Genomic DNA, 13,008 nt, shown 5'->3' with positions numbered 1-13,008 from the left:
TGTGTGGTTCTCTTGTTTTTTGCAAGTATAAGAATGCATTTCCGTAAGGCTCTTTGTAATTCCATTCCATATTTTCAGCAATAGAGTTGAAACTCTTTTAATATATCAAGTACTTGTTTCTTTAAGAAGCTTGTTGTTTTTTCTTTCTATCAATCCATTTTCAAAGAGAGTAAAAGAAAGAGAGAGGTGTGATAGAGTTAGAAAACCTATCACCCACATAATTGGTATTAAGTTTGTAAACTTTTGAATACCAACAATTGGTATCAGAGCCAGAATACCATTCTGGCAAGTGCAGCAGTTATGGCGTCCAACTTAGTGCAGCTCCAGGTTCCCACATTGAAGAAAGAAAATTATGAAAGATGGTGCATCCAATTCAAAGCATTGTTTGGATCACAGGAGCTATGGGAAGTTGTCAGTAATGGGTATGTTGTACCCACTGCCAATCAAGAAGCCGCATATACTGCAGAACAAAGGAACACTCTCAAGGACTTACGAAAGAAGGACCAGAAGGCGTTGTATCTTCTATACCAGGGTCTAGAAGATTCAACGTTTGAGAAGGTTGCAGAAGCAACAACGAGCAAGCAAGTATGGGACACACTCAGTACAATCTACAAAGGAGTAGATCGAGTCAAGAAAGTGAGGTTACAGTCACTTCGAGCAGATTTTGAAACTACTCACATGAATGAAGGGGAGAGCATCTCCGACTATCACTCAAGGCTCATTGTGATAGTAAATCAGATGAGGATAAATAGCGAGAGACTCGATGAAGTACGAGTTGTGGAGAAGATACTCCAGTCACTCACATGACTCACATCTAAGTTTGAGCATGTGGTGACTGCCATTGAGGAATCCAAGGATTTGGAGGCGATGAGCGCAGAGGAGCTACTAGGATCCCTCATAGTTCACGAGCAACGCATTCAGAAGAATGCAAGCCCCACAACGCTAGAGCAAGCTTTGGAGTCAAAGTTGAATATTGACAAACCAAATGGAGGTCGTGGGCAGTGGAACTCACGTCGTGGGAATTCATCCAACTGTAGCCGAGGACGAGCCCGAGGAAGAGGTAGAGGCTATGCACAAAATCGAGCTCAGTCTCAAGAATGCAGATCTACTCGAGGAAAGGCACATATCCAGTGTCACAGTTGCAAGCAATATGGACATTATGCCAATGAATAAAAAAAAAAAAAAAGGTCGTACCCAGTGCACAAGGCTCCCGCTTTACGCAGGGTCTGGGAAAGGTGAATGTTCATATAAAAATGGTGAGCATGTCAACATGGCAGAATCAAGTGGAAATGCTGGTGAGGAATTTACAGTCTTACTAGCACACCATGATTCCAGTAACCAACAAGATGTTTGGTATTTGGACTCTGGTGCAAGCAACCATATGTGTGGAAAGAAAGAGTTTTTTGCCGAACTCAAAGATGGGCCTTATGGATCTGTGAGTCTTGGTGACTCCTCAAAGTTGCCAGTTGAAGGCAAAGGAAAGATCAAAATCATCCAGAAGGATGGTAGAGAAGAATACATCTTCGATACCTACTACATACCAGGTATGAAGAGCAACATTCTGAGCGTTGGTCAACTGCTCCAGAAAGGGTATATTATACATATGGAGGATATGTTTCTCACTCTTAGGAATGCAAGGAGAAAACTTATTGCACGTGTTCAAATGTCAAAGAACCGAATGTTCCCATTGAAGTTGAACACAAGGATTGGGAGTTGCAACATCGGTGTAATGGAAGATAAGTCATGGAAATGGCATCTTCGGTTTGGCCATCTTCATTTCAATGGCCTAAAGTTGCTGTCAAGTGGAGGAATGGTTCGTGGTCTACCCCAGATTGAAGCCACACGCCAAGTATGTGAAGGTTGTGTGCTTGGCAAGCAAACACGGCTCACATTCCCTGTTGGTGATGCATGGAGAGCAAAAGCACCACTGCAGTTGGTACATACGGATATATGTGGTCCGTTAGATCCTATGTCCTATGGAGGTAATAGGTATTTTATTACCTTCATTGATGATTTCAGTAAGAAGACTTGGGTCTATTTTCTCAAGGAGAAGTCAGCTGCCCTAAAAGTTTTCAAGGAGTTCAAGGCACTCACAGAGGCTGAAAGCAACCACAAGCTTGTGGCTGTGAGATCAAATAGAGGTGGAGAGTACACCTCCAATGCTTTCCAAGCATATTGCAAGGAGCAAGAAATTAGGCATCAACTGACTACTGCCTATACCCCACAGCAAAATGGAATAGCCGAAAGAAAGAATCGAACCATCCTTGACATGGCAAGGTCCATGCTTAAGGAGAAGAATTTGCCAAAAGAATTGTGGGCAAAAGCTGTAGCTTGTTCAATTTATTTGTTGAATCGATGTCCAACAAAGAGTGTCAAGAGGATGACACCACAAGAGGCTTGGAGTGGATACAAGCCGAATGTTGCACACCTAAGAGTTTTTGGGTGTGTTGCATATGCTCAGGTTCCAGAAGCCAAGAGGAGGAAGCTTGATAATCGAGGTGAAAAGTGTGTGTTTGTGGGCTATAGTGAAGAGTCAAAGGCATATAAGCTCTACAACCCACTAACTGGCAAATTAGTGGTTAGTGGAGATGTCATCTTCAGTGAGGAAGATGCATGGAAGTGGAACAACAAAGAAGTCAGTAAAGAGAAGATTGTTTCCACTGATTTTGAAGAACCAGAAGTTGTACCACCTATCTAGCAACAACCTGCTCAAATAACCACAATAACTCCAGTGCACAGAATTGCAAGGAGTGGTCCTACATCCAGTGAGGAAAGCAGCTCATCAACTCCAGTGAGGCTAAGAAGTCTCACCGAGATATATGGACAAGAAGAAGAAGAAGAAACCAATTTTTTCTGCTTGTATGTAGACCACGAGCCTCTCTCATTCAATGAAGCTGTGGAAGAAGATCGTTGGAGAATAGCCATGGAGGAAGAAATCCATGCCATCGAGAAGAATGACACTTGGGAGTTGACAAAGCTCCCACCAAATCAGAAGGCTATTGGTGTCAAGTGGGTGTACAAGATCAAACGCACTGCAGATGGGAGTGTGGATTGATACAAGTCAAGGCTTGTAGCAAAGGGCTACAAACAGAAGTATGGAGTGGACTATGATGAAGTCTATGCTCCAATTGCAAGACTTGACACGGTAAGATTGCTAATCTCTCTTGCCACTCATCATAAATGGAAAATTTATCAACTAGATGTCAAGTCAGCCTTCCTTAATGGAGTTCTTGAGGAAGAAGTGTACGTGAAACAACCGGAAGGCTTCCGAGTACAAGGAGAAGAAGATAAGGTGTATCATTTGAAAAAGGCTTTGTATGGCCTCAAGCAAGCACCACGAGCTTGGAACTCAAGGATTGATAACTACCTTCACCAAAATGGATTTCAGAAATGTCCATACGAGCATTCAGTTTACATGAAGAACGGTGAAAAATGGGAGTTCTTAATTATTTGTCTCTATGTAGATGACTTGTTGTTTACAGGAAACAATGAAGCAATGTTCTGTGAGTTCAAGCAATCCATGTTCAGTGAATTCGAGATGACTGACAATGGATTAATGTCATACTTTCTTGGCATAGAGGTGAAGCAAGAAAGTAACGGTATCTACATCTCTCAACAAAAGTACATGAGAGATATATTGGAGAAATTCAATATGGACAAGTGCAATATTGTCAACACTCCAGTTGCAACTGGATTGAAACTGTCCAAGGAAGGAGAAGGTGAGCTTGTAAACTCAACCGTGTACAAAAGCCTCGTTGGAAGCTTGAGGTACCTTACAATCACAAGACCAGATATAGTTTATGGTGTTGGACTCGTGAGTCGGTACATGGAAACACCAAATGAGTCTCATTGGTTGGCTGCCAAGAGAATTTTAAGGTACATAAGAGGCACTCTAAACTATGGTCTGTTTTATAATTTTGGTGAAGATGCAAAATTATTTGGTTATTCAGATAGTGATTGGGGAGGTGACCAAGATGAAAGGGAAAGTACAACTGGCTATGTGTTTTTTCTAGGATCAACAGCTTTCTCATGGACTTCAAAGAAGCAATCAATTATTGCTCTGTCATCGTGTGAAGCCGAGTACGTTGCTGCAGCCTTAACTGTGTGTGAGGCAATTTGGTTAAGAAATCTGTTGAAATCTTTATGTCATCCACAAGTGGAATCTACTGTGATTCATGTGGATAACATGTCTGCAATCAAGCTTGCAAAGAATCCTGTTCAACATGGAAGGAGCAAGCACATCGATACCAGGTTCCATTTTCTGAGGGATCATGTGAAGCAAAAGATAATTGAGCTTATCTATTGTCACACCAAGGAACAAGTGGCTGACATCTTCACAAAGCCACTGCCAATTGAATCATTCCGGCTGCTGCATGACATGCTAGGAATGAAGGTGTTTTGATTTGAGGGGGAGTGTTGGAAGTTCAAATAAAAACATTATTTCAATGTTAGTGGGCTGCTAGCTGTTTCTTTTGACTCATACTTCCTGCACTTACCCAAATTAATGCTTCTCTTCTGTGCTAGCCGAAATGTGGTTGTAAACCACTAGAATAAAGTAGTGTGTGTGTGTGTGTGTTCAATAGTCTAAAACTGCTGCAAGTAAAGACTTTGAACCCCTTTATTTTATTTTGCATGGATAGTTTTCCACTAGCTAAGTCTAGAAAGTCTTTGTTTGCATTTGTTTATGAAAACCACTTGTATGGTTCTCTTGTTTTTTGCAAGTATAAGAATGCCTTTCCGTAAGGCTCTTTGTAATTCCATTCCATATTTTCAGCAATAGAGTTGAAACTCTTTTAATATATCAAGTACTTGTTTCTTTAAGAAGCTTGCTGTTTTTTCTTTCTATCGATCCATTTTCAAAGAGAGTAAAAGAGATAGAGGTGTGATAGAGTTAGAAAACCTATCACCCACATAATTGGTATTAAGTTTCTAAACTTTTAAATACCAACATATACTATGTTGAAACAGTCAAAAGGATTTCAAGGGAACCAAATATAAACAATTTAGATTACATCTTCTGGTATTGCTCTTGCTGTAAAAGTAATTTTGATATTTCACTTTTTGATGAAGGGCTGAGCCGCATTACGGGTGAGCAGATAAACCTTGCTTCATTTATATCCTTCTAAAAAGAACAGATGAATTGCCTTTATCTCAACACTGCTTCTATAAATCTTCCCTTTGTACCAGTTTTTTGAAGACGACCAGCGGCCCACTACTAATTACCATTAATACTAACCTTAACTTAAGCACGTGTGCAATTCAATAGGTATGGTTTTATACAAAATTAAGGCCTCAAGGCAATTAGTAGTCGAACTTTCTATATAAGAGGATTTAAACTTCAACAAGTTTCCGATGTGGCCATGTGGGACATGCTTCAACACACTTGGTATAAACGGAAAATCCACTTCTTTGTGTGTTTTGGACAAAGGGATAGTTTCTCCATAATCTAGACATCTTGGAGTCCAAGTACGAATCGTGCCGTCAGCTGCTTTGAAGTGGAAAAGCAGATGAACATGCAATGAGGATGAAGTCAAGTTTTGTTGTTATTATTACGTTCTGTTTTGTCAAATGCTGTTTGTTATGGGATTCCTATATTTATTAATAGGGAAAAGCAGATGAACATGCACTGAGGAGCAAGAAAATGGACCCGGATGAAGTCACCAGCAAAAGGATTCGCATGAGAATAGACAGCAGGGATGTCAATACGGGAAGATCAAACTGCGCGCGTAATGAGATAACTCAGGTCGGACATGCAAGCGTACGCACCTAGGGTGTGGCAAGGGCTAGGGGCATTTACAGCATTGTGCACAGCCTAATGCCTGCTCGTCCCAAATTTGAAGGAAGCTCATTAAGAACGTTTCTGGTGAAGCAAAGAAGGCGCAAAGGAAAAGGTTCAGGCTATGGTGTTTAGAAAAGCTTGAGGCATTGAGGAACCTCATTTAGACTAGAGCAATGGTTTTCTGAGTTGCATGTTTTTCCGTTTACTAGTGTTGTCGTTTTTGTCTTAGTTTTTTAAGGAAGTTTAGGTTGTTGGACTGAAACAATGCTCTTCGGAGTTGCATGCTTTTCGGTTTCGTAGTGTTAAAATTTGGACTTGAATTTCATACTATGATTCTATGAATGTGTGTTCAATCTCGACTGACCTCCACATGGCTTGGAGCTTACTCTACCTTTACCCCATATCCACCTTCCCTTAAGTATCGACCGAATATGGATCGAGCTGAGGTGGGCTTTACACACCCCAGGGTCCAGACTCATCATCTAATGAGCCCATGGGTCCATTTGGTCGCGGTAGGCAATATCCAAGCGCCTCGTCTGTCAGGTCTATCTTAGGCTAATGAAATGACTGGCCTGACCTGGGATCCAACTTGGTACGAAATGGCTATCCCGACGTGGATGAGATGGGCCACGCCTCAACGAGCTTCAAATGGTCGGCGAACCACACCTCAAACCCGAAATCAAATTCTCTTTGAATCTCCCAATCCAAAATCGACAGACCGAGATATCCAAACCGTTCAAGAGAGGGGAGAGAAAGATTTGGGCCCCTTGTGTGATGTGGGCCAATAGGATAGGCTAATGAAGACCGTAGAATTTAAAATAAGTGGTTCGGATCTCTACGTTCGTTTGTGCCAGACTGTGACATTCGGAGAGGATCTCGATTCCCCAACCCTGTGATTATCTCAACTCGGCCTCGGGTGTTTTACCCCAATGACGTAATCATACATTAAAAACTTCAGTTAGTACTTTGGTTTGTGTGAATACAGAAATGGAGACTTAGTCGTCTTTGTTTGGTCCTGGAGGTTTGTTTTCAGATTCTTTGTATACGTCCTCAATCTGCATGTACTTTTTCAAATTTTCTTTGTGGGCCCCATTGTTGAATTTTGACTTGTGGACTTGAATGGCCGACACATGCAGCGTGAGTCATGCTCGTATTTACTTGTCCTTTTGGTTTGGAACATTCATATATATTATATATTATATTTTGGAACCTAGAATCCCCAGTGTAGTGATAAATATTTTTAATTATTTAAGTTACAAGTTTGATTTGGAACACTTATAAGTGCTTAATTAAGTAGAATCATAAAACGGACGAGGGACGAGAGTAGGATGAAAAGAGATTTGAGAGAGGCAAGTTAGCGGGACATTACTAATTACATCAATATTGCTCCAACTTGCAACATTACAAGGAATTGAGAGAGACAATAAGTTCTATCACAAAAAGTATCGGTATCGGTGTCTTATATATAAAACTGTTCATTATATTATTTTTTTCAAAGTGAAATTCTTGTGATATGTGTAGGTTTGGAGAAATTATTCTGTAGGCCCGGAGATATTATTGTGTGTGATGTAGCGAGGTCTGAGGTCATATCGTGGCTGATGGGTAACATTGACTTCAAAAAATGATTCCAGGCAAAAACTTAGAAAATGACAGGCACATGCACACACATTTACTTGAAGATATAAACAAGGACCAATGCTTTACTAAGAAATATAGCTAATCAGTTAAGCCAAGTTGAAAAATTGGTGCTTTTGCAATGGCAGTGGCTCTTTCTGTAGAGATGCTTTTGTTCTCTTTGTTTTTGCTACCAATTTCTGTGATTTCCCAAAATAATGGAAGAGTAGCAGTTGGGAGTTCTCTAACTGCAACTATAGGCGACTCCTCATCATGGCTTTCTCCATCCGGTGATTTCGAGTTTGGATTTTCGCCCCTCGGAAACAATGATCTTTTCTTGCTTTCGATATGGTATGCGAATATCCCAGACAAAACCGTGGTTTGGTATGCATACGACGGTAACAACCCCATGGTTGCACCTAGGGGATCAGTTCTGAACTTGACTGCCAACAGTGGACTAGTTCTTAACAATCCTCAGGGTGGAGAGATATGGAAATCCGAAATAACCTTGGGGACTGTTGCGAACGGGGTCATGAATGACACCGGAAACTTTGTCCTTCAACACCAAAACTCGGGGAGCTTGTGGGAGACCTTCAGCAATCCTACAGACACCGTTTTGCCTGGACAGACAATTGAGAGAAATGGGAAGCTTTCGTGTAGACAATCGGAGACTAACTACACAAAAGGGCGGTTCCAGCTGCGCTTGCAAGATGATGGAAACCTCGTGCTCATTTCCGTCAACTTGACAACAGATAAGGCCAAGAAAGCTTACTTCTCCACGAAGACCACCGCAGGGAACGTGCCAGGTAGTCAAGGCAAAGAATTGGTGTTCAGCAGCTCAGGGGACATGTCTGTTCTGAGAGAAAATGATGGAAGAGTCCCTCTTAAGGGGACAGAGGGAGTGTCGGTGAGGGACAACTACATAAGGGCAACTCTTGATTTTGATGGGATTTTCGCTTTATATTCTCACCCGAAATACTTCACTGGAAATGCAAGCTGGATTAGTCCTCTGGTGTATATGCCGGATGATATTTGCCTACGACTGGGCGTTGGTGTTTGCGGTTACAACAGTACCTGTAAGCTCAAACCAGATAAAAGGCCAACCTGCGAATGCCCAAAAGGGTTTTCTTTTCTTGATCCGAAGGATATATACCGAGGCTGCAAACCCGATTTAAGCCGGAAATCTGTGACACGCGTGGAATCAGTATTATTAGGTACCTCTATCTTTGTTATTGTTGTCTTAAGTTCTGCTCTCTGTCTCGGATTTTTCTTCGTTTTCTGGAAGAAACCTGCAAGACCTAGTTCATCCAAAAATTGAAGACAATTAATGCGTACATGTGCGTGTGTGTTACGCTGATTGCATATGTTGCTAGCTAATTGTTTATGATGCAGCAGATAAATGGGTTTGGATTGGCATTTCTATAGCTGCTGCTCTAGTGCTTTGCACCGCGTACTATCTACTCCAACGAAGAAGATCAGCCCTTGCATCAGCTGGTATATTTCTTTAAATCATGTGCACCAGTAAGACAGGATTATTAATCACATCTTTGACAATTGTTGTCTCCATTGAAACTTTAATTTCTTATAATTGATCTGTATAGGTGAGAACCGGACAACGATTGAGAACGAAATGATTATCTTCATGAAATCTAAGCGACATCATGATTTTAGCGTTTTTAGCTATTCATCCATCGTGGCTGCCACAAGCAACTTTGCTGAAGAAAACAAGCTAGGACAAGGAGGGTTTGGACCGGTTTATAAGGTAACATTTTGAAAAAAAAAAATTTCTGCTTCTAATTCAAAAGCTGTCGTACCCAGTGCACAAGGCTCCCGCTTTACGCAGGGTCTGGGAGAGGTGAATGTCGGCTAGCCTTACCCCCATTTATGGAGAGGCTGCTCCCAAGTTCTAATTCAAAAGCTGTAAGAAAAAAAAAAGGAATTAGCTTCATTTGCCTAAAGATGACAGCAAAAACATGATATGGATTATCAATTCAGGGGAAATTGGCGGCGGGACAAGAAATAGCTGTGAAGAGGCTTTCGAAATGTTCAGGGCAAGGAACATCAGAATTCAAGAATGAACTGATACTTATATATGAACTCCAACATACAAACCTGGTTCACCTTTTCGGATTTTGCATTCATGGTGAAGAAATGATGTTGATATATGAGTATCTGCAGAACAAAAGTTTGGACCACTTTTTATTTGGTGAGGAACCAAGATACTTGATTTCATTTGTTAAATTTACTATCTGATTTTTATTTTACTGTCAAAGTTCATAGAGTACTACTATTAATTAATATTAGTCCTACTTAACTCTACATATTGGACAGATCCAATCAGAGGTCTACTACTAGATTGGAAGAAGCGTTTTAGCATTCTCGAAGGAATTGCTCAAGGGTTGCTTTATCTGCACAAATACTCAAGAAAGAAAGTAATTCATAGAGATGTAAAAGCTAGTAACATACTACTTGATGAAAACATGAACCCAAAAATTTCAGATTTTGGTATGGCAAGGATTTTCACCCAAAATGAATTGGAAGCAAACACTAGAAAGGTTGTGGGGACACTGTAAGTATTTCTGCATCACATTGACGTGGTCCTCCCCTTTTGACTGCTAAACACGCATTTTTCCAGATAAGTATACTGACTAATTTTCTTTTTCATTTCGTGCAGTGGTTACATGCCTCCAGAGTCCGTGGGGGGAATTATTTCTGTAAAGTCTGATGTCTACAGTTTCGGGGTATTGATGCTTGAAATCATAAGTGGAAGGAAAAACAACAGCTTTTACAATGACGATCGCGCACTCAATTTAGTAGGATATGTATGACAAACAAATCTCTCTCTTAAAATTTATAATCATATTTTTCTTCTTTAGAATGAAATGCAATCCTTGTTCTTCAGGCATGGGAGTTATGGAAAAAAGGTGCAGGGCTAGAATTAACGGATCCAACATTAGGAAATTCGTTTATTAAAGAGCAACTGTTAAGATGCATCCATGTCGGTCTGCTTTGCGTAGAAGAAAATGCAGCAGATCGCCCTACCATGTCAGATGTCATATCTATGTTGACAAATGAAAGCTTTCGATTAGCATCACCAACAAAGCCAGCATTTTTTGTTGGAAGGAGGACTGTGGAGGCTGGTATAAGTGGGAATCAGCAACTTGAAACTGTTGCTTCAGCAAACTACATGTCCAGTTCAGATTTTGAAGCGCGTTAATTAAAGGTAAAAATCATATTTGTAGTGCCTCAACTAAGTGTTTTGCATCTGCTTAATTGAAAAGACTGTACTTTACTCGACTAATTAGCATCAGTCAAACCACTTTCGCAAATTGGTATGTGTCCTGGGAAGAAGTCAATAAATTAACGGCGACGCTGTTTTTGTAAATGTAGGAGGTTATGCATCAACTGGAGTTGGCTGATGGCTTTTGGCACCTTTCAAGATACTTGAGAAGTTTTAGAGTTTAATTTACAAAGGGTGCTTGCTTCTGTAGTCCCTATATAAAATAAAATAAAAATAAAACTAGATGCTCATTTATTACCTTTGAATTAAGGATATGTGATGATGATGATCCATGAAGTACTGTGATATATAAAATAGTATGTCTTGCATTCAATTGAAAATTTTCGTATTGTTTGATAGAACGAGAAGGCTTTTGATAAGCATATGTTAGAAACACTCAAAACGTTTATGAGTTAAACAATTATATATAGCCCAACATACGGTCTCTAAAGTTTTAAGTAATACATCCTTGCATCACTGTTTAACTCATAAAACCTCACCTCTCCATCCAAGTCTCTCGCCCCTCCCCATCCCATGCTCAATCTTGAAACTTCTCCATCCAAAACTAGTGTATATTAATTGCATTACCATAGTCGAAGTTGTCCCTAGCTATGAAAAAAAATTACCATGTAAATTAGGATTTGTTTTTATTTTATGTTTTATGTAAAATTGGGGAGTAAAATTACTTGAGCTACAACCACTTTGCGAGTTATAGATCAACCGTTCGATTTCTCTAATATTATAAAGAATATATCTTAAACGTTTATCATTTGTTAAAAATACTGAATTCCTAGAATTTTGTTTGAGTCATAGTTTCCAAGAATTTGTTCGAGTGAATCTTCCTAGTATAGAAACTAGATTGTTTTTACCTTTCCTCTTAAAATGATGTCGTATCACCATGACCTTATTGGTTTTTTATATATTTTTTTAGGGTGTGTTTGATCCAGGAAGTCTGTCATGAAACCAAACTCAATATTCGATCAAAAATCTAGGATGCTTCCGCTGCAATTTCACGCTCCATATTCCAAAAAAGTCTTACATATGACAGATACGTGATATGTTGTAAGAAAAATAAAATTGGATGATGTGATTTACGTGGGAAAGAGGTTGTGAATCTAGTCACCGTTGTCAGCATACAAATGGGTGATCAAGTCTTCCGGTAAATTTTGAGGTGTGCTATCTACACACCTTTTTTTACTTCTCACACATCCTTATTAATTTCTGTCCGTTGATCTTCTTCAATTCATCCGATCCGACGGTCGAAAATCAAAAAGATGTGAGAGAAGTAAAAAGGGGTGTGTAGATATCACACCCCTAAATTTTTAGTAAAACTTGTAATTATTTTTTTTTGGTCAAAAAATAGATTTTATTAGATTAGAAGTTAGATTAACTACCGACGGGGTTTGTAGATTAACAACCGACGAGGTTCGAACTCACACCGTCATGCAAAAGCTTTTAACACCTTTCCACCATTGTAATAAATGGTCACTTGTGTAAAACTTGTAATTATTGTTAGTGTGTAAATTGTGATCTGATGTGGTAGTTGTATTTCTAGCTTATATTGCTAGGATGATTAGCTAAATTGGTTGTATGCTTTCTTATCTAAGTCTCTTAGTTCTTAAGTAAGTGAGTGTACATGTGTCTTCATCTCATAGGGTGTAAGATGGATGGCTAGGATTACTTGGATGTAATTTTGAATACTGCCAAAAGTTTGGAAGTGTAACTGTTAAGTGTAGAGAGATGTTCCTCTTTCACTAAGTGAGCAATCAAACAGTGCGTGTGAAAAGAATTGCAGTGTCATATTCTCTGCTCTCTTCTTTCTCTCTCTCTCACTCTAGTCATTGCAGCATATCCTCCATTGTTGTACTACATTTTCTTCTTATTCTAACATGGCCTCAGAGCCTTGTTGGGTCTGAATCTCTGGGCGTCGATTCTGTGAGAGATAGTGAGCAAGTGTTTGCAACACATCGTTGCAAAGAAAATAGTAGAGAGAGGTGTGATCTAAGTCTAACATGGCTGGATCTGGTGGAGGGGAGCTTCGAGCTCCGGTGTTCAACGGAGAAAATTTCGATTTCTGGCAGATTCGAATGAAAACAATCTTCCGATCTCACGAGTTATGGAATATTGTTGAAAAAGGTTTTACCACTTCAGCGAAAGGGGAAGGAGAACTCACTGAGGTGGAAACGAAGTTGCGGAGTGAAAATCTGGTCAAGGATGCAAGGGCTCTTGGAATCATTCAGGGAGCCGTATCGGATCAAATTTTTCCACGCATTGCAACCTTGGAAACTGCAAAAGAAGCTTGGGATATTCTGAAGCAAGAGTATGTAGGGGACAA

General features: G+C 40.0%; 1 protein-coding gene across 1 annotated transcript; it reads left to right on the top strand.

Moving 5' to 3' along the window:
• Positions 1-7,523: 7,523 nt before the first annotated feature.
• On the top strand, positions 7,524-11,035 carry LOC126624537 (receptor-like serine/threonine-protein kinase SD1-7). The gene is made up of 8 exons (XM_050293611.1): positions 7,524-8,607; positions 8,786-8,887; positions 8,995-9,155; positions 9,389-9,599; positions 9,725-9,962; positions 10,068-10,215; positions 10,296-10,616; positions 10,784-11,035. Exons 1-7 carry the CDS (start codon positions 7,536-7,538, stop codon positions 10,608-10,610), a joined length of 2,247 nt encoding a protein of 748 aa, XP_050149568.1. The 5' UTR covers positions 7,524-7,535; the 3' UTR covers positions 10,611-10,616; positions 10,784-11,035.
• Positions 11,036-13,008: the final 1,973 nt, after the last annotated feature.

The sequence above is a fragment of the Malus sylvestris genome, chromosome 5 (genome assembly GCF_916048215.2).
Source record: "Malus sylvestris chromosome 5, drMalSylv7.2, whole genome shotgun sequence".
NCBI lineage: Eukaryota > Viridiplantae > Streptophyta > Magnoliopsida > Rosales > Rosaceae > Malus > Malus sylvestris.
This window is presented reverse-complemented; position numbering and strand designations above follow the sequence as displayed.